This window comes from Equus asinus, chromosome 2 (genome assembly GCF_041296235.1).
Source record: "Equus asinus isolate D_3611 breed Donkey chromosome 2, EquAss-T2T_v2, whole genome shotgun sequence".
Classification (NCBI taxonomy): Eukaryota; Metazoa; Chordata; class Mammalia; order Perissodactyla; family Equidae; genus Equus; species Equus asinus.
The window spans coordinates 82434381-82454821 of record NC_091791.1 but is presented as its reverse complement, the minus strand read 5'-3'; the positions used below and the strand labels follow the sequence as shown (position 1 = coordinate 82454821).

At 39.8% G+C, this 20441-nt stretch overlaps 1 protein-coding gene across 2 annotated transcripts in view; it reads left to right on the top strand.

The window, feature by feature from the left end:
* Positions 1 to 535: 535 nt before the first annotated feature.
* Positions 536 to 20441, top strand: part of TBCE (tubulin folding cofactor E) — a 70373-nt gene continuing 50467 nt past the window's right edge. The window contains exons 1-3 of one of the 2 annotated variants that reach the window (XM_014846551.3): positions 975 to 1050; positions 7709 to 7772; positions 16078 to 16211. In XM_014846551.3, coding sequence (XP_014702037.1) covers positions 16112 to 16211 — 100 coding nt within the window. In that variant the 5' untranslated portion in view covers positions 975 to 1050; positions 7709 to 7772; positions 16078 to 16111. Of the gene's footprint in view, positions 1051 to 7708; positions 7773 to 16077; positions 16212 to 20441 lie in introns of both variants that reach the window. The other variant, XM_014846550.3, reaches the window with a different exon arrangement.

Below are 20441 nucleotides of genomic sequence, written 5' to 3'. Positions count from 1 at the left end.
AGCATAGGATTTGGCGGAGGGTGGGTAAGAATTAAGCAGGCTCAGGCCTGGGCTATGAAGCGGACTCCAAGGTCTTTTATCCTTGAAAACTATCAAGTTAAAATACATGTGGACTGTTATATCTGAAAACCTCTTATCTGAAGCTCTATACCTGGACTGGAAAAATGTCAAAAGGACCTACATGCCTCAGCTCCGCCATGGAGGAGCGGGATGTTCCATTCTCACTGATGGGATTTCGAACAACGAAGCTTCTGAAAGTCTTACGGAACGACGTTTCTCAGTGTGTCCTTTCATTAATCAACAAAAGCAGTTTTTACAGATTCACAAGGGGTAGCTCTATGTATGGAAATTCTGCTCCACGTTAACATTCAGCGTGAAGGTTACCTCCCCGAAGTTTTATTCAGTTTCCCGCTGGTTGGGTTAAAGGCCTCTTATTTCTACCAACAATGACAATACTACGATAGGTACCGTAGGCTTTAATTATGTATCCAACCCCGTTGCTAAACGTTTATTTATGCGTCATCTCATGTGATCCACACAACAAACCATGAGAAAACTGACAGACTAACGTCTGTGATTTTTCTTCTATTGCATTTACTTTCCTTCCGCCTTATACTTCAGCTTTTTTTCCCCCAGTTTTTGAGGCATCGACACTGTATTCTTCTTCTCTGTGACCACCACATGCCTCCTACGTGGCAGACTCTCAATAAACATGGGACTGAATCTCATACAGGACTTGTAACTCGCTTTCCTGAGAACAAGAAACCGGAACAGGGGCGTCCAGCGGCTTCTTCTGTCACCCCGGCTTTCGGGTCAGTCGGTTGGGCAGCCAATGGGCGAGGAGCTTGGCCGTATTTCGGCAGGCTCACCAAACCTCCGGCCGAGACTCGCCTACAGACCCGGCGAAGGCACAACGCAGTCGCTCACTCCCGCGGAGGCGGGATTTTCCATCTTCTTAAAGAAGCATTTCCGGTCAGAGCCGGAAGCTTCGCTGCGGAACAGAGCGCGCAGGGGGCCGCGGTTTAGACCATCCCGGCTATCCCGGGGCAGGTGAGCTTCGGAGGGTCCGGGGAGCTGCGGGGTCCGAGCGGTCCCGGCTGGGCTGTGGCCACTGCGTCTCGTTGCACTGCCCTCGGTCTTTTTTTCCTTTGCTGGAAACTTCCCAGGTTGCCAGAGCCGGGCGTTGCTTGCCCCCTGCGTCTTTGACCAAACCCAGACGTGCGGGCTGGAAGGGAGCGCGGCCGGGCGGGCAGGATTGGCAGCGCGCCCTGCCCTTTACAGACCAGCCTCACTGACTTGTCGATTTGGGAGAGGGGAAATTGGTACAGGCGGCCGACGACTTGGTGTCAGGTTAGAGACACGGCCCTGGCCTTCCAGATCATTTCACATTTGTGATGAAGGAGACAGAACGTTAAGTGGGTGGAGAACATTTAAAATTTTTACATAGTGCTGACTACTGACTGGGGACTATTCTGAGTTGCGGGTGGATCCAAATGAGGGTGTGACATCCCTGTCCCCGGAGAAACAACAGTCCCGTTGGGAGGACATGGTTCACAAGTGCCAAACTGTTAAAGACGGAGGAGAGAGAGATTAAGAGAGCAGACCTCTTTTGTCTGACGTTAATATAGCCGTGGCTGCGGTCATTTGATGTTTGTCTCAACTTTCCCCATCTGTTCAGTTTTAACCTTTCTGTGTGCTTTTATAAACAGCATATCGCTGGGTGGTTTTTTTTTAAAATCCAAGTCGACAGTCTCTACCTTCTGACCGAGAGGTTTGTTGTACTTACATTCATTGTCACTACTGAGATAGTTGTTCAGGCCAAAACCTTTGGAGTCGTCCTTGATTATATGTACTCTTTCACATCGCACATATGATCTATCAGTAAATCCTATGGACTCCGCCTTCAGAATCTATCCAGACTCCCACACGCTTCTCACCACCTTGCTTGTCCACGGTAGAGTCATCACTCACCTGGATCACTGCGGTCGCCACCTATCTAGTCTGCTTTTTCTTCTGTCTGTTTTCATCACAGCATCTAGAGTGATTCTCCTAAAAAAGAAATCAGATTATCTCCCTCCTCTCAAAAATTCCTCCAAGGAGTACTCATTTCACTCAGACACAACGCCAGAGTCTTTAGAGTGGCCCCCAAGGTCCTGTGTGATCCAGTTCTGCTTTACCTCTGACCTCATCTCTATTTTTTTTTTCTTTTTCTTTTATTGAGGTCGCATTGGTTTATAACATGATCTCGTCTCTTGCTAGTCTCCCCTTTGCTTTACTATAGTGCCTCCTCGGTACATCCTAGCCTCAGGATATTTGCACTTGTGGTTCCTTTACCTGAAATGCTCTCCCCTATATGTCCACATGGTTCAATCCTTTACCTCCCTCTTAGTTTTTTGAATATTACCATCTCAGTTAAGCCTTCCCTGACATATTCTTCCTTTCCATCTCCATTGCACTCATTGTCCTCATCGTCATAGGACGTGCCATGTGATTTATTCCTTTATCTGGTTTATGCTTCCCCCACTAGGATAGAAGCTTCATGAGGGCAGACATTTTTCTGTTTTGTTTACTGCTGTGTCTCTAGTGCTCTCCATAACATAATGGTTGAATGAATGGATTTTGGCTTTTCTACCATCTTAGACTTTGTAATTTCTGTGATTTTTTTTCTCTCTTTTTTTGGATTGAGGTTTTGTTTTGTTTTCTCTCTTCACTTTTTCCCTTCTACTTGTTTGGAAGATACATTACTCTATATACTCTATTTCAGTTCGTATAGTGGTTAACCTTTTAATTTTAATTTTTAATTTTACTGTGCATGCTTAATTGAATCCAGTTCAATCTTAATTGAATCTTAACCATGAAGAACAATGGTCTTTTTTTTTTACCTTTAAGTTACTGATTTTAAACACGCTTCCTGGATCATCTCAATACTTAATTATTTTTGTAAGATATAAATGTTCAACAATAAAATTAGTGGTTGTTACTATTCTCTGGTGGTTTTGATTTTTTTCTTTTTGGTTTATTAAAGTCAGTTTATCATACATCTTAATAGAATATTTATTGTATACTTAGCACTTAAAAGCTTATTTTTTGAAAAGTACCCTACCTTAGCATTTTTCTGGAAAATGTGCAAGAGAACCCATTAGAACACAATATGATAGACATACTATTAAGTGTAAAGGTAGGTAGGTATTTGAAAGTGTGTAGAGAAAGGGCACAGACTTATAGGTTCATTAATTTATTTTATTCTCTTTCAGATGTTTTGTCATTGGGTTTGGTGTAGATTTAAGTCATTGGTGTTTTAGAGAGCAGACATGCCTGCAGCCTCTTCAGAAATGCCTAAAGCTTTTCGGAAGAGGTACTTAAAATGATGCGAGGGGCCGGCCCCGTGGCTGAGTGGTTAAGTTCACGTGCTCCACTTCGGCCCAGGGTTTCGTAGGTTCAGATCCTGGGCATAGACATGGCACCACTCATCAGGCCAGGCTGAGGCGGCATCCCACATGCCACAACTGGAAGGGCCCACAACTAAAATATACAACTATGTACCAGGGGGCTTTGGGGAGAAAAATGAAAAATAAAATCTTTAAAAAAAAAAATGATGTGAGATGACTCAGTATGTGAGGGCGAAGGAACTACTGTGAGGATGTAGTACAAACTGGGACACAGGCTTTGACATTAGGCATGAAGTGCATAAAAGAACAGCAGGACATCATGCTAAGTGAAATAAGCCAGTCACTGAAAGATAAACACTGTATGATTGCACTTATATGAGATTCTAGGTAGTCAAGTTCGTAGGAACGGAAGGTAGGGGCTGGGGAGAGAGGGGTCTAGGGAATTGTTTAATGGATATTGAGTTTCAGTTTTGCAGATGAAAAAGTTTTAGTGATTGCACAACAATGTGAATATATTGAATGCCACTGAACTGTGTACTTAAAAAGGGTTAAATGATAACTTTTATGTGTATTTTATCACAAAAATTTTTTTTAAAAAGGATAGCGGATAGGTTTGTTTAAATTTCGTCTAGATACTAGAAAATTGTTACATTTTGGGTGGTAATTTAAAAGCAAATGACGTTTTTGTCCTCAAATGTTTAAAGGTATTCCCACATTCTCTATGTCGTTCCCAGCATGAACCTCCAGTCAGTGAAAACCTGTTGTATTTGCCCATCTGGTTAGTTTGTTCTCTTACTCTCTGCTGCCCATTTCTAACAGCTTAACCAGGGCATGGTTTCCGCATGAAGCCTTCTCCCTCTCTTAACCCACATGGTTCTCCTCCATCACTGGATTTGATCCTTGCAGTCCTAATTTTAGGTCTTAATTTTTCTTGTTAGTTGTCTCTCCCAGTTAGACTGTAAGTTGCCTAGAAAGGCATGTCTTCTACTTCCTTCTGTTCTTCGTGACAGAAAGATTAACGAGTGTGAGGACTCACAGCTTGTTAGTGCCTGAACCTGCCTTACTCCCCAGAGCTCCTAAATCTCAGTGAAGTGTGTTTCCTGTTGGCGTTGCGTTTTCTATTTGATAGGTATCAGTGTGTGAACGATATTTCAGATCTTATACCAGTTATGTTGGTGCAAGTTTGGACAAACGTTGGGGAAAGATTTAGGAAAATAGATTTAGAAAGATAATAGAATCCATATTGAAAAATCTTTTATCTATTATTAATTCACAAAGTGGCAGTGTTTTGACCTTTTCTCTTGTGCATCAGACATCTTTTTAGACCTCTTGGTTAAAGAAGGTAGGAAATGTAACTGATACTAGAATCCATACCTACTGCGAGCAGTAGCCTTATTGTCATTAAACTTGCCCAGGTCAGCAACTATCATTCTGACCTTATAATATATTGCTTTGGATTTATGGAATATTTTTCCTTTATCTAAATATAGAATCTAATTTATGATCTCAGTGGCCAACATTTGACTGTTTACTATATATCGAGCACCTCCACGTGTAATAACTCACTTAGTTCTCACAACAGCCCTATGAAGTAGGTCATAATATTATCTACATTTTACAGATGAGGAAACTGAGATGCAGGTTCAATTACCCAGTGTGCCATAGCTAGCATATAGTGGGAGAGGTAGAATTACTCTCTAGTAGACTGGCTGCATATAATGCATATGTGGGCATTTCCATATAACATTAAATAGGAACAAATATGACCTAACTTTTTATGTATTTTTCGGAAATGTATTTTATGTGTTTCTCAGTTGCTGAGAACAAAACCCAGCTCAAACTTGATGTAAATTAAAGAAGGAATTAGGAATGCATTTAACCGGGCTAATGAAACTCTTTAGGCATAGCTGGTTCAACTCTGCTTTCCTGTTTGGCCTTATTTTCAGACAGGTTTTTTCCAGAGAGTGACACAGGTATCCTTTAGCTATTCCAGTTTTAAGTGGTCCTTTTGTTTTAAGGTCTAGGGAAAGTGAGAAATGGATCCTCTTTTCAACAGCCCATGTATTTCCTAAAAGATTGGGTCTCTTTGGGTTAGCATCTTCACACATGGACCAACTGCTGTTTGCAAGGAAACAGAGGTGAGGAGTCATCAGATTGGCCGTCCTGGGCCACGTGTCCACTCCCCACTTCTGTAGTGGGTGAGTGACAGCCCACAAAGCAGAGAGAATGAACTTCGCAAAAGGGAAGATGCTCGGCTAAAAATGGCAGAAAATAGGTGAGAACTATTTCAGTAGTAGTTAGAAGTTCGTAAAAATCTTCAATTAGAAGATACCTTGAGAGTTCCTGGACATCAGGTAAAGAACATCTCCTGGGCTCTGTACAGGTAATCAGACTCCAACTTCCTGATGAGAATGAAGTTCCACTCTGCTCTTGTTAGTTGCCCCTGATCCCCAGTCTTGTGACTTGTACCGTGTTTCTTTGACCAGGCTTCCTAGATGCAGACTTTAGGTTTCTGAGAAACATCCACTTGGACTATCCATTATTATGCTCTCCCCACTTTTAGGGAGAGCCATCAATGTTTTCTTGAATCCATTGATGCTATATATTTAAGCTTGACCTCCCTCCAGTCTGAATTTCTGGTGGTCATGAGTTAACCACTGAGATGTATCCCCTCCCATCTTTTATTCCTAATAGGCATATATAATAACTCAGATCCTGGCCCATCTCCTTCTTTCTTGTCTTCCCAGGTAATGATCAGCTCCATTCTAAAGTATTCTGCCTCTCATAGGAATTGGGAAAAATAATTTCCAATAGGAATCAAGAAAACTTGACTGAGAAGAATGGACACCAAAATTTTATAAAGAAGGAAAAAAATTGCTCACAAAACTGTTGAAATTGTATGCTATTGAGAAGGAAGAGTGTGATGTATAACCAAAGTATTGGAGGAAATAGCCAGAAGATTTTAGGAAGAGAGATTGTGGCAAAAGTGTGGTCTCTGAACTGGTGGTCTCAAGTTTCCATTCCAGGAAGATAAATGCAGTACCATAAGTATCACTGAAATTTGCTGGGATGGCCTCATTGGAGTGGACATATTATGTCTTTCTTCAAAACAATCCAATACAAGATATGAGAGATAAAGAGTGTATATCAGGAAAATATGTATACTTGTTTGGAGCCCAAAGTAGTGGCATTTGGGTGAAAAACACAAGTGACAAAAGGAATAAGAAGTAGGAGAGATCTATAGGGTTTGCTATAGATCCTTTGGTAAGACAGAGAATAAGGTGGTTGGTCTCCTAATACAGATTATAATAGTGGCACAAAAATAAGAGTTGTGATCTTAAATTCTGCTAAGAAGCCTGTTCGTTTCTCAGGAAAAGACCTGATTTATATATATATATATATATATATATATATATTTTTTTTTTTTTTTCCTTTTTCTCTCCAAAGCCCCCCGGTACGTAGTTGTATATTCTTAGTTGTGGGTCCTTCCAGTTGTGGCATGTGGGATGCCGCCTCAGCGTGGCCCGACGAGCAGTGCCATGTCCGTGCCCAGGATTCGAACTGACGAAACCCTGGGCCGCCTGCAGCGGAGCGTGCGAACCTAACCACTTGGCCACAGGGCCAGACCCCTATATATATATCTTTTGGGGCCATGTAAGTTCCCTGGAAGAAACAAAATGAGAGGAAACATTCCTTGGGTTTGAATTCTTATCAACAAGGAGGAAGAAACAAGTGAAGTGGAAGAACCTGAAGTATTGTGGGAAAAGAAACTCTGTGATTTTTGAGAGTTTTCCTAAATGAATAAAATGTTGAATATAACCAAACTGCTTCCTTGGGCATTAGGAAAGTGTGTGTGTGTATATATATATATATAGTGTGTGTGTGCGTGTGTGTGAGGAAGATTGGCCCTGAGCTGACATCTGTTGCCAGTCGTCCTCTTTTTGCTTGAGGAAGATTGTCCTTGAGCTAACATCTGTGCCAGTCTTCCTCTATTTTGTATATGGGATGCCACCACAGCATGGCGTGATCAGCACTGTGCAGGTCTGAGACTGGGATCTGAACCCGCGAATGCTGGGCCACAAAGTGCATAAACTTAAACTGCTATGCCGCTGGGCCAGCCCCATAAATCCTGAACGTTATTAAACATAGAAAAATGGAAAGAAAAGTATAATGAACACTCATATACTCATTGCCTTTATTTAATAATTGTTAATATTTTGCCTTTGCTTCATCTTTTAAATTATATTTAATGTAGTATAAGAGATGACAGAAAAATGGCAGATTGATTCAGTTTTTTATCTTTTGTTATTTTTATGCAGAATGATTCCTGTCTTGTCCAAAAAAAAAAAAATCTCGTTAAAGGCATGTTGAAGATAAAAAGAGGTAGGATAATATTTGGTCATTTTGATTTAGTCTCCGTTCCAAAAGAAATTACATCTGGTAATTTATGAAAGAACTGGCAAATATGATTGCAGAAATTCCTGTCTATATTCTTTGAGGAGTAATGAAGGGGGGAGTTATAGTTTCTAGGAAAGATATTCTGTGAACCTTTAAAGAAGTAGTAATCCTGAGGAACGAGGAAGAGTGTAGTGAGTCTTGCTAAATTTACCTCATTTTTTGGTTTAGATTGTGATTCCCTGGCAAGCTAGGGAAATTTGTAGAAAAGAGTGCATTATTTCCTCCCAGTTTTCATCATCCTTCTCCTCTTTTTCCTCCTCCTCATTATTATTAATAGAAAATATAGCAACTACTTGTTTCAAAAATATTCACTCAACTCAGAAGTTTGGGTTAAAAAGTGACAGTGTCCCTTCCCTTGCCGTTCCTACTCTGTCTGGTTGACGGAGCTTGTTCCCCGACTGACCGTGTATTTTGATTTCAGTGAAGAGTTTCACAAAGTTCGTGATATTCTTGAATGTGAGCTGGGAACAGGAGGACTTGTAATTAAAAAGGTTTACCCGCGGTTTGTATGGGTTTTGTCTTTGGTTGGGGTCTTGTAATTCTTTTTTTGCCTTCGTTCTTATAAAAATTGCACAAGATAAGGCTGAGAGAGATAGTTAATGTGGTGGATTATTAGATGTTTAATATATATAAATGTGAAGTTGTCTATTTATACGTAATATTATAATGTATTAATTCCTGCTGCAAAAATTAGTTGTACAAGTACAGGATACAGAAGATCTGATTTGAAAGTTTTTGATGGGAATTCACAAGACTTTGTAGAAACAAATAAGTAGATTTTCTCTTGGTGTCAGTGTCAATAATTAACTTTTTATTTTATTTTATTTTTTGAGGAAGATTTGCCCTAAGCTAACATCTGTGGCCAATCCTCCTCTTTTTGCTGAGGAAGACTGTCCCTGAGCTGACATCTGTGCCCATCTTCCTCTACTTTATATGTGGGACGTCTACCACAGCATGGCTTGCCAAGTGATGCCATGTCCACACCTGGGATTCGAACTGGTGAACCCTGGGCCACCAAAGCAGAACATGTGAACTTAATTGCTGCACCACCGGGCTGGCCCCTAGCTTTCTTTTTCTTTTTTTTTTGGTGGACAGTTTGTCCATTGCTTTCTAGACTTTTAAACATATTTATTTACTTTAAATAATTTTCTCAAGAATTTTTCCCAAGGAAATACTTCAAAGCACAGTAGTAATTTAAAAATGAAAAATGTTTTTAGATGTTTTCTTTGGGATAGTAAACAAGGTAAACACACCAATAGAGAAATGAGTAAGTAAATTGTAGTATCTACATGTCAACATTAAAGTGATTAATATGATGATTCTGTGGCTGTATAGAAAATGTTTACAGAAAGGTAATAAAAGAAATAGAACAGAAATTGTATATCTATCTCACTTGTAATAAAATTCTATTTACATGTTAATGAAAATTGAAAGGGCATTTGAAACTAGTGAAAACTATTTTTTAGGGTAATATATTGAAATTTAAACATTTTAATTTTATGATTAGAAGGTGATAGTAACATAAAAATGGCTGTGGAATTTATTTCATTGTAATCTTAATAGTAAGCAATAGTCTTTCCCATGAAAAGGGGGAAAGGTGACTGTAATATTAGGCTACATTATTAGATGAATGATGTTCAGACCATTGAACCCACACACAGGTCACGTCACATTTGGAATGTGGTTTTCAGTTTTAGGTATTGTATTTTAAGAAAAGAATCAGTAAATGAATTATGAGGGAGAACTTGGAATTCACATGAGGATGCTTTAAGGAGCTGGGAATGTGTACCCTGGTAAAGATGTTGAGAGGTGGGGACAGGAAGAGGAGAAAGGAGATATAATAACATAATGGTGACCTTCAAACATTTAGATGTCACCCTGGAAGGAGAGTAGTTTGATTCTCTATAGCTGTGGAGGTCAGTACTAAAATCAGGGGGTGGAAACGATAGAGAGGTATATTTCATCTCTCTCTCTCTCTTTTTTTTTTTTTTTACAGATTTTATTTTATTTTTTTCCTTTTTCTCCCCAAAGCCCCCTGGTACATAGTTGTATATTCTTCGTTGTGGGTCCTTCTAGTTGTGTCATGTGGGACACTGCCTCAACGTGGCTCAATGAGCAGTGCCGTGTCCGCGCCCAGGATTTGAACCGACGAAACACCGGGCCGGCTGCAGCGGAGCACACGAACTTAACCACTCAGCCCCAGGGCCGGCCCCTCATCTCTTTTTAAAGAACTGTTATCTAACAGAGTCACTGCAAAATTAAATGGGCTATCTCCATTAGGAAGTGAGCATGTGTATTTAAATAAAAGTCATTCATCCTAACCGAGCCTTGGTTGGCACCTGGGTGAACGTAACCAAGGAACAGTGACATGCACTCACGTTTAGGCAATTAGGAGAAGGCCCAGTGCAGGAAACTAGAGAAAATCTAACTAGGTGAGCAGCTGACTTCAGGACAATTTGACTAGACACTAAAATGGGGGGAGGGTCTGGGTTGGTGGTGATCAAAGTGGTGGTGTTGGCAACAGGCAGTGGCGGTCCAGGGTGGGCCAGTAACTGGCATCAAGTGGGTCTGACAACAGGAAACCAACTCATTGGGTGACTGGCCACAGGGAGAGAGTAAATGCTTTGGAACCAAGGCATAGGTAACTAAGACAAGGATCCAGTTCCTAATCCTCACAGAAGATCACAGAATCAAAAAACAGATTATGAGAAGAATTAAGAGACTAGCAGGATCATCAAAAACATTGACTTGATGTGGAGCCAATTAATTGCTGACCTTAGATACCTTATACCTAGTGATCTCAGGCCCTGTGGGCACAGCATACTTGTGAGAATGAAAAGAATGGCTACTAGAGATCAAGTAGGATCAAGTACGTGAAGGACGTTAAAATTCATGAATTGCTAAGACATATTGAAGGAATAATGAAAATGATCCTAGTGTCTTCATTCCTCATTTCTGCTGTTGTGCCACTGGTTTCCCTACTCAGCAGTTGACCACTGCCCTGTTCTTCTCACTAAGTTGTTCTCACTGTTAGCCTGGTCTACAAGGTGGTACCCTTTGGACTGAGCTGGTTGTAAGTTTCTGGGTTTGGGTGACCCCCATGCACTCTAGTTCATGGAACCAAGATCCGGCCTACTGCTTTAACTTCTTGTAGGACTGGAACTCTACAGTGATCTTACTAGTTTCTCTCCTCAGGGACTAGAACTGTGCATCTGAACACAGGCCTGTGAGTAGGGCCCTACCGATTGACCAGACCTCTTAGCTGCTGCTGTATCTGAGCTGACCAGCACATCGCTTCCCCATGCCTGCCTCTACCAGCCTGTTGATTTTACCCTCAAGTCATCTGAACTCTGATTTTTCCCACCAAGTTTAGAGTCTGGGATGATTTCTCTTTTGCTTTTTAATCCTTCTGGGTAGGTTTAGATCTGGATCTTGGCCCCTTCCTGACTGCCCTGTCCTCCCATATGTAAATCGTCAAAATTCAGCCCCATTTTGAAATAGGGTTCTTCTCACAAAAATTGGGAAAAATGTTTTTATGAGACACTAGAGACCCTGATTGAAAGAACCCAATACTGAAGTTTGAGAAGAGAAAAATGTTCAAATTATTCTGTTGTATGGGAATAGGAGGTCAAATGTGACACAGACAACTCCAGTAATAGAGGAAATGTCTACTATTTCTTTAAAAAAGGATAACATAAAGGTGGAGAAGTAATAATACTAGAGACCTCAGCCATCCACGTGTTAGTAGAACTTACGAGTAATCAAGAATGTGATTTTAACCCAAGAAGGTATGATTAGCAGTATACAGTTTTCTTATTTTATACACATTATATGGTAATATTATTAAAATAGAACTTTGTTCAGTAGTTCTGTAACTTGTGGTCATTTCAAAAATCTTTGCACTGTAACATTGATAACTTTTTATAATGGAAACTAAGTTACATTTAGACAAAGATGCGGGTATGGCGGTAAACCATACTGTGCTAGCAGAAGGAACACAAAGTTGTTTTTTTTTTTTTTTTAAGATTATGATAGTTAACAACCTTGTGAAATTACAGTTGTACATCATTATTAGTCATGTTGTAGGTACACCACTTCACCCCTAGTGCCCTCCCCTCACCCCCCCTTTTCCCTGGTAACCACCGATCAGTTCTCTTTGTCTATATGTTAACTACCACCTATGAGTGGAGTCATACAGAGTTCGTCTTTCTCTGTCTGGCTTATTTCACTCAACATAATACCCTCAAGGTCTATCCGTGTTGTTGTGAATGGGACGACTTTGTCCTTTTTTGTGGCTGAGTAGTATTTCATTGTATATATATACCATATCTTCTTTATCCCATCATCAGTTGCTGGGCACTTAGGTTGGTTCCATGACTTGTCTATTGTGAATAATGCTGAGATGAACATAGGGGTGCATGGGATTTTTGGAATTGCTGGTTTCAGGTTCTTAGGATAGATACCCAGTAGTGGGATGGCTGGGTCATAAGGTGTTTCTATTTTTAACTTTTTGAGGAATCTCCATACTGTTTTCCATAGTGGCTGCACCAGTTTGCATTCCCACCAATAGTGTGTGAGGGTTCCTTTTTCTCCACAGCCTCTCCAACATTTGTCACTCTTGGTTTTGGATATTTTTGCCATTCTAACAGGTATAAGGTGATATCTTAGTATAGTTTTTGGTTTGCATTTCCCTGATGATTAGTGATGATGAGCATCTTTTCATGTGTCTATTGGCCATCCGTATATCTTCTTTGGAGAAATGTCTATTCATGTCCCCTGCCCATTTTGTGATTAGGTTGTTTGATTTTTTGTTGTTGAGTTGTGTGAGTTCTTTATATATTATGGAGATTAACCCTTTGTCAGATAAATAACTTGTAAATATTTTTTCCCAATTAGTGGGCTTTTTTTTTGTTTCAATCCTGTTTTCCCTTGCCTTGAAGAAGCTCTTTAGTCTGATGAAGTCCCATTTGTTTATTCTTTTTATTGTTTCCCACATTTGAGGGGTTATGGTGTCCGAAAAGATTCTTTTGAAGCTGATGTCAAAGAGTGTACTGCCTATATTCTCTTCTAGAACACTTATTGTTTCAGGCCTAATCGTTAGGTCTTTGATCCATTTTGAGTTTATTTTAGTGAATGGTGAAAAAGAATGGTCGATTTTCATTCTTTTACATGTGACTGTCCAGTTTTCCCAGCACCATTTGTTGAAGAGACTTTCTTTCCTCCATTGTAGGCCCTCAGCTCCTTTGTCAAAGATTAGCTGTCCATAGATGTGTGGTTTTATTTCTGGGCTTTCAATTCTGTTCCATTGATCTGTGCACCTGTTTTTGTACCAGTACCATACTGTTTTGATTACTGTAGCTTTGTAGTATGCTTTGAAGTCAGGGATTGTGATGCCTCCAGCTTTGTTCTTCTTTCTCAGGATTGCTTTAGCAATTCAGGGTCTTTTGTTGCCCCATATGAATTTTAGGATTCTTTGTTCAATTTCTGTAAAGAATGCCATTGGGATTCTGATTGGGATAGCGTTAAACCTGTAGATTGCTTTAGGTAGTATAGACATTTTAACTATGTTTATTCTTCCAATCCACGTGCATGGAATGTCTTTCCATCTCTTTATGTCGTCATCGATTTCTTTCAAGAAAGTCTTGTAGTTTTCATTGTATAGATCTTTCACTTCCTTGGTTAAATTTATCCCAAGCTATTTTATTCTTTTTGTTGCCATCGTGAATGGGATTGAGTTCTTGAGTTCTTTTTCTGTTAGTTCATTGTTAGCGTATAGAAATGCTACTGATTTATGTATATTGATTGGTACACAAAGTTTTTAAACCCTAGTCTCACAGGAGCTCTCTGCAGCCTCTGGTACTGTTGCTCCGTTATTCCTACTGCCCTTGGATTCCAAGATGCCAGCAGTCTGGTTTTGTTTTATCCTTTCTGGCTTTTGCTCCCCTGACTTCTTGGGAGTTTCATTCCTCTCCGTTTTAAATGTTATATTTCTCCAGGGTTCTGTCATCGATCCTCTTTTCTTTCCACCTAATACACTTTTGATCTTATCTGCTTTCGTGGCATCAGTTATAAATTGTGCTGATGACTCTCAAATACACATTTCGAATGCAAAATGTCTTTTGAACTAGAGACCCACGTCCATCATGACCTCAAACTCACTGTCTTCCCTCCCAAACGTAAGCCTCCCCTTGTGTTAGTCATTTCGGTGTGTGGCACCACCATTTACCCAAGAAAAAATATTGACAGTCTTCCTAGTCTTCTGTTTTATCATTTCTATCCAATTAATCACCAAACCCTGTTGATTCTAGCTCTTAATTTTCTCTACAATCCATAGCCTTCTCTCAGATCTAGCTGCCACTAAACTGTAAGCTTCTGAAGCAGAAATCCCACGTGTGGTTTACAACAATGTAAGGTCCAGCACAGTGGTTAGCATTAGTCGGTGCTTAGCGTGTGTTGAATGAGTGGATGGAGGTCAATGCCTTGGCCCAGGCTCTCATTGTTTTCACCTGAATTACAGCAAGATTTCTCTAAGTGGCCACTCTGCTTCTTACTTCTTTTCAATGTATTGTCTATACTACCACTGGCATGAAATATCTAAAATACAACTTTTTAAAATCTGTAAATATTTTAATGTGTATTTCTAAAAGATAGTCTTTTTAAAAAAAATCATAACTATTATAACATTATTGCAGCTAAAAATTGAACAATTATTCTTTTTTCCAAAATAAATAGGCTTTTAATTTTATTTTTATTTATTTTTTTATTTTTTTAAGATTTTATTTTTTCCTTTTTCTCCCCCAAACGCCCCTGGTACATAGTTGTATATTCTTCGTTGTGGGTCTTCCAGTTGTGGCATGTGGGACGCTGCCTCAGCCTGGTTTGATGAGCAGTGCCATGTCCATGCCCAGGATTCGAACCAACAAAACACTGCGCCGCCTGCAGCGGAGCGCATGAACTTAACCACTCGGCCACAGGGCCAGCCCCAAAATAAATAGGCTTTAAAAAAAATTTTTTTTTAAAGATTTTATTTTTCCTTTTTCTCCGAAAGCCCGCCAGTACGTAGTTGTGTATTTTTAGTTGTGGGTCCTTCTAGTGGTGGCATGTGGGATGCCGCTTCAGCGTGGCTTGATGAGAGGTGCCATGTCCGTGCCCAGGATCTGAACCGGTGAGACCACGGGCCGCCGAAGCAGAGCGCACGAACTTAACCACTCAGCCACAGGGCTAGCCTCTAAATAGGCTTTTTATTAGCCTTATTGGAAACAGTTATTCTTAAATATCAAATATCTAGTCAGTGTTCAAGTTTCAATTTTCTCATAATTTCTTTATTTTTAAAGTTATTTACACTTTTTAAAAATTAGGATCCAAATAAAGTCCATACATTGCATGTGGTTGGCATATCTCTTAAGGTTCTTTTATTTATTTATTTATTTGAGGAAGATTAGCCCTGAGCTAACATCTGCTGCCAATCTTCCTTTTTTTGCTGAGGAAGACTGGCCCTGAGCTAACATCCGTGCCCATCTTCCTCTACTTTCTATGTGAGACGCCTACCACAGCATGGCTTGTCAAGCAGTGCCATGTCTGCACCTGGGGTCCGAACCTGGCGAACTTCAGGCCACCGAAGCGGAACATGTGCACTTAACTGCTGCGCCACCGGGCTGGCCCTTAAGGTTCTTTTAATCTCTCTGTTCTTTCTCTATTCTCCTTTCCTTCCCACCCCTTCCAGTAAGTGAGAGAATTGACAAGTCATGTGATGTGAGCTAACTGGAGTTAAACAAGATTTTAAAATAGATTCGATTATCAAAATATAGTTAGACAGTAAGTAAAATCAAATTATGGAAGTATGATACATAAACCTATTAGGTTCTTCTCTTCACCAAAATATGAAAACTAAATTGGTCAGGAGCATTGACCTCATAAATATCTACATGAAGATAAAAGCAATTTTTCTGAAGAATTTTGTTAAGTGGGGCCGGGCTGGTAGTACAGTGGTTAAGTTCACACAATCTGCTTCAGTGACCCGGGGTTCGCTGGTTCGGATCCCAGGTTTGGACCTATGCACCGCTTGTCAAGCCATGCTGTGGCAGGCATCCCACATATAAAGCAGAGGAAGATGGACAACGATGTTAGCTCAGGGCCAGTCTTCCTCAAGAAAAAGAGGTTAGCTCCAGGCTAATCTTCCTCAAAAAGAAAATTTATTAAGTTCTTATCACTGGTGTCATTTTCTTCCTAGATCTCCTCATCTTTTGGATTCTGGCTATATTATAATGAATGACGCTTTGACATCAGATGTCATTGGTCGAAGAGTTGAAGTTAATGGAGAACATGCAACAGTGCGTTTCTTCGGTGATGTCCCTCCAGTGGCAGGTAATTTATGATTTTATGTGTGTATGTATATGTATTTATTTGTAATTTTTTCCGTGTAGACTTCTCAGTAGTGCTTTATAACCAATTTTGAAGAAACTAACAACCAATTTATAGGTGCTACCTATTTACAGTTGTTTTATTTGGGTGACAATATCCTATGGTATCTATGGTTTTATTTAATTATACACTTATCAAATTATTTAGTGTTGCTTTTTATATTAATTCAACCTTAAGATATCTCCTGAGTAAACTTTAAACAATAACAAAAAATCTTGAATTCTCATACTCCTAAACTCAAAAACTAAGTGACTTTTTGAAATTTCTTTTGTCATTAATCCTTTAATTTGTATTTAATGTAGTTTAAATTGATATAAATATGATTTTGTGTTCTGTTCACTTTTGGTATTTATCTGTGTTTCTACAGCATTATTTTACTGGTATTCCTTTTTTTATTGAGATATAATTGACATTTAACATTATATTAGTTTCAGGTGTACAACATAATGATTTGATATTTGTATCATATTTGATGAGAACTTTTTTTTTTTTTTTTAAAGATTTTATTTTTTCCTTTTTCTCCCCAAAGCCCCCCGGTACATAGTTGTGTATTCTTCGTTGTGGGTTCCTCTAGTTGTGGCATGTGGGATGCTGCCTCAGCGTGGTCTGACGAGCAGTGCCATGTCCGCGCCCAGGATTCGAACCGACGAAACACTGGGCCGCCTGCAGCGCAGCGCGCAAACTTAACCACTCGGCCACGGGGCCAGCCCCTTGATGAGAACTTTTAAGATCTATTCTCTTAGCTACTTTCAAAGTTACAAGTATACTTGTATATTTTTGTATATTGTATACTTGTATATTGAAAGTATACTTTAAAATATACAACACAGTACTATTAACTGTAGTCACTGTGCTATACATTGCATCCCCAGGACTTATTTATTTTATAGCTGGAACTTTGTACCTTTTGACTCCCTTCACCCATTTTGCTCACCTTCCACTGTCTGCCTCTGGAAACCACCGATCTGTTCTCTGTGTCTATAAATTCTTATTTTTTTTTAGATTCCGTACATAAGCAAGATCATATGGTATTTGTCTCTCTCTTTCTGGCTTATTTCATGTAGCATACTCCCCTCAAGGTCCATCCATGTTGTCGCAAATGGCAAGATTTCCTTCCCTTTTATGGCTAAATAATATTACATTGTGTGTGTGTGTGTATATATATATATATATATATGTATGTGTGTGTATATATATACACCACATTTTCTTTATCCTTTTGCCCATTGATGGACACTTAGGTTGCTTCCACGTCTTGGCTGTTGTAAATAATGCTGCAATGAACAAGGGAGTGCAGATATCTTTTCAAGTTAGTGTTTTTGTTTCCTTGAGATAAATACCCAGAAGTGGAATTCTGGATTCTATGGTAGTCCTATTTTTAATTTTTTGAGGAACCTCCATACTGTTTTCCATGGTGTCTGCTCCAGTTTACATTCCTACCAACAGTGCACAAGGGTCCCTTTTCTCCCCCTCCTCGCCCACACTTGGTATTTCTTGTCTTTTTGATAATAGCTGTTCTAACAGATGTGAGGTGGTAGCTCCTTGTGGTTTTTTTATTATTTATTTTTTTATTTTTATTTTTTTCCTTTTTCCCCCCAAAGCCCCCCCAGTACATAGTTGTATATTCTTCTTTGTGGGTCCTTCTAGTTGTGGCATGTGGGATGCTGCCTCAGTGTGGTTTGATGAGCAGTGCCATGTCCACGCCCAGGATTCGAACCAATGAAACACTGGGCCGTCTGCAACAGAGAGTGCGAACTTAACCACTTGGCCACGGGGCCAGCCCCTCCTTGTGATTTTGATTTGCATTTCCATGATGATGACTTGTATTGAGCACCTTTTCATGTACCTGTTGACCATCTGTATGTCTTCTTTGGAAAAATGTTTATTCAGCTCTTCTGCTCATTTTTTAATCAGATTATTTGCTTTTTGCTATTGAGCTGCATGAGTTCTTTATATATTTTGGATTTTAACCCCTTATCAGATATATGATTTGCAGATATTTTCTGCCATTCATTAGGTTGCCTTTTCATTTTGTTGATGGTTTTACTTGTATTTCTTAACGGTTACATTTAGTATAGTACATAGTTTAATTAGTCCCCATTTTTAGACATTATTTTCTAGTTTTTTACTTTTATACATAATAGTGTAGTAGACTTCTTTTTATGTCTTCATCAATCAACAAATATTTAAGAATCTTCTGTATATTAGGAACTAGACTGAATTGGTACAAGGGGATTCAGTGATAAACTTAGACAAGAGGGTCTCAAAGTGTGGTCCCTGACTAGTATCAGTATCACTTGGTTGCTGGTTAGAAATGCAAATTCTTGGGCCTCACCCCAGAACTGCTGAATCAGAAACTCTGCAGGTGTAGCCCAACAATCTGTGTTTTAGGAAGCCCTCCAGGGCCAGCCCCCATGTGGCCTACTGGTTAAGTTCAGCGTGCTCCACTTTAGTGGCCCAGGCTCAGTTCCTACACCACTTGTCTGTCAGTAGCCATGCTGCGGCAGCAGCTCACATACAAAAAGAGGAAGACTAGCAACAGATGTTAGCTCAGGGAGAATCTTCCTCAGCAAGAAGAAAAAGAAGCCCTCCAGGGGATTCTGGTGCTCACTAAGGTTTGAGAACCACTGCACCAGGTAGATAGGGACTCTGCCTTCTTGGACCTAAGGTTTACCCTGGAAGTCTTTAAACAGATACTTCATATGGAGAGGTTTTTTTTTTTTCCCCTTGTTTGACTGGGATTAATTGGCAAATGGGAAGAGAAAGTAACATTTAATCTTAAAGTCAGCTGATTAGCAACCTTAATTGCTAATTAAGTGGTCACTGTGTGATAACAACAACTCTACAATATAGATGTTATTAGTCCCATTCTTATGGATGAGGTGACCAGGACTCAGGTCTCAAAGCTTTCGTGTAGCAGAGCTGGGATTTGAATCTATGCATCAGGGCCCATGCTCTTTTCTGCCCTATTGCTTCTCAAGAACATGACTATTTTAAGCTTCTTGATATAAATTGCCAAATCACTGTCTGGAAGTAGTGGATCAGTGTCAAATATTTGGAAATTTCCAATACACCAACCAGTGCTTCGGGAAGCAGCCTGAGATGGAGATTCACATTTGTGAAGTTTAGTGTTCAGAAAGTTTATTAGGGAGTACTCTTGGGATTAATAGTAATGGAAGGGAAGGAAAGGGAGCAGGATTGGGTGGTTCCATGAACTAGAGTGCATGGAGGTTATCCAAACCCGGAAACTCACAGCCAGCTCAGCCCAAGGGTACCACCTTGGAGATCAGGCTAACAGTGAGAACGGCTTGGTGAGGGAGATGTTAGGCTGTGATGTTGTCTAAGCAAAGGTTTCAGCTGACCCCATGAGGCACTGTGAAGATTGGTTATTCCTTCAGAGTCTTTCCTGGTTGAGACAGGGGGCTGGGCATTCATACCTCTGTGATGATCTACCATTGGGTTTCTGTTGCCCTAGGAAGGGGGTGTGCCCTTGGGCAGGGTGATTTTTTTCAGTGAAGACAATTCTAAAAGAGGGCCCACAGTTGAAGGCTAACTGCCAAAATCCTATATAGCAGCAGCTGGGGGAATAAGTGCCAGTTCCTGAAGGCGGATCAGAGTGGTGCATCACAAATGTGATAATACAGATGGAAGCTGTTTAATGGTAGTTTAGCGAATATGAAGTGGTACATATTTTCATTTATTAAATTTCCTGTGAGTTTGATATTTCCTTCATACATATATTAGTAGACAAATTTCTTTTTCTTGAAAATTATAATTCTGCAAGGAGGGAGTGACTATGTATTTACTCCTTATTAATTATCTCATTGTTTGGGGCGTTTTCTCCATTACTTTACCTCAATGGATGCTGCTTTTGGATTTCTTTTAGAGGTCATCTGACGAAATTGGTACAAAGAGGGAGAGAAATTGAACGTGGATTTAATAATTGCTCCCGGGGTTACTTCACTGGATGTTGTTATAGGACCATTATGACAACTGAGTTAAGATGCTTAAAGCACTTAGACCAGTTACTGGTGCATGGGGTCAGCAATTGTTATTGTTGTAGATAAACATTTACAAAAGTGCTTTAAAAAGAAATGCAACAGTCGTAATGTTTTACAAATGGCTACATGTGGTTGGAAATTTAATTTCTTGAGGTAGCATCATACATAGATT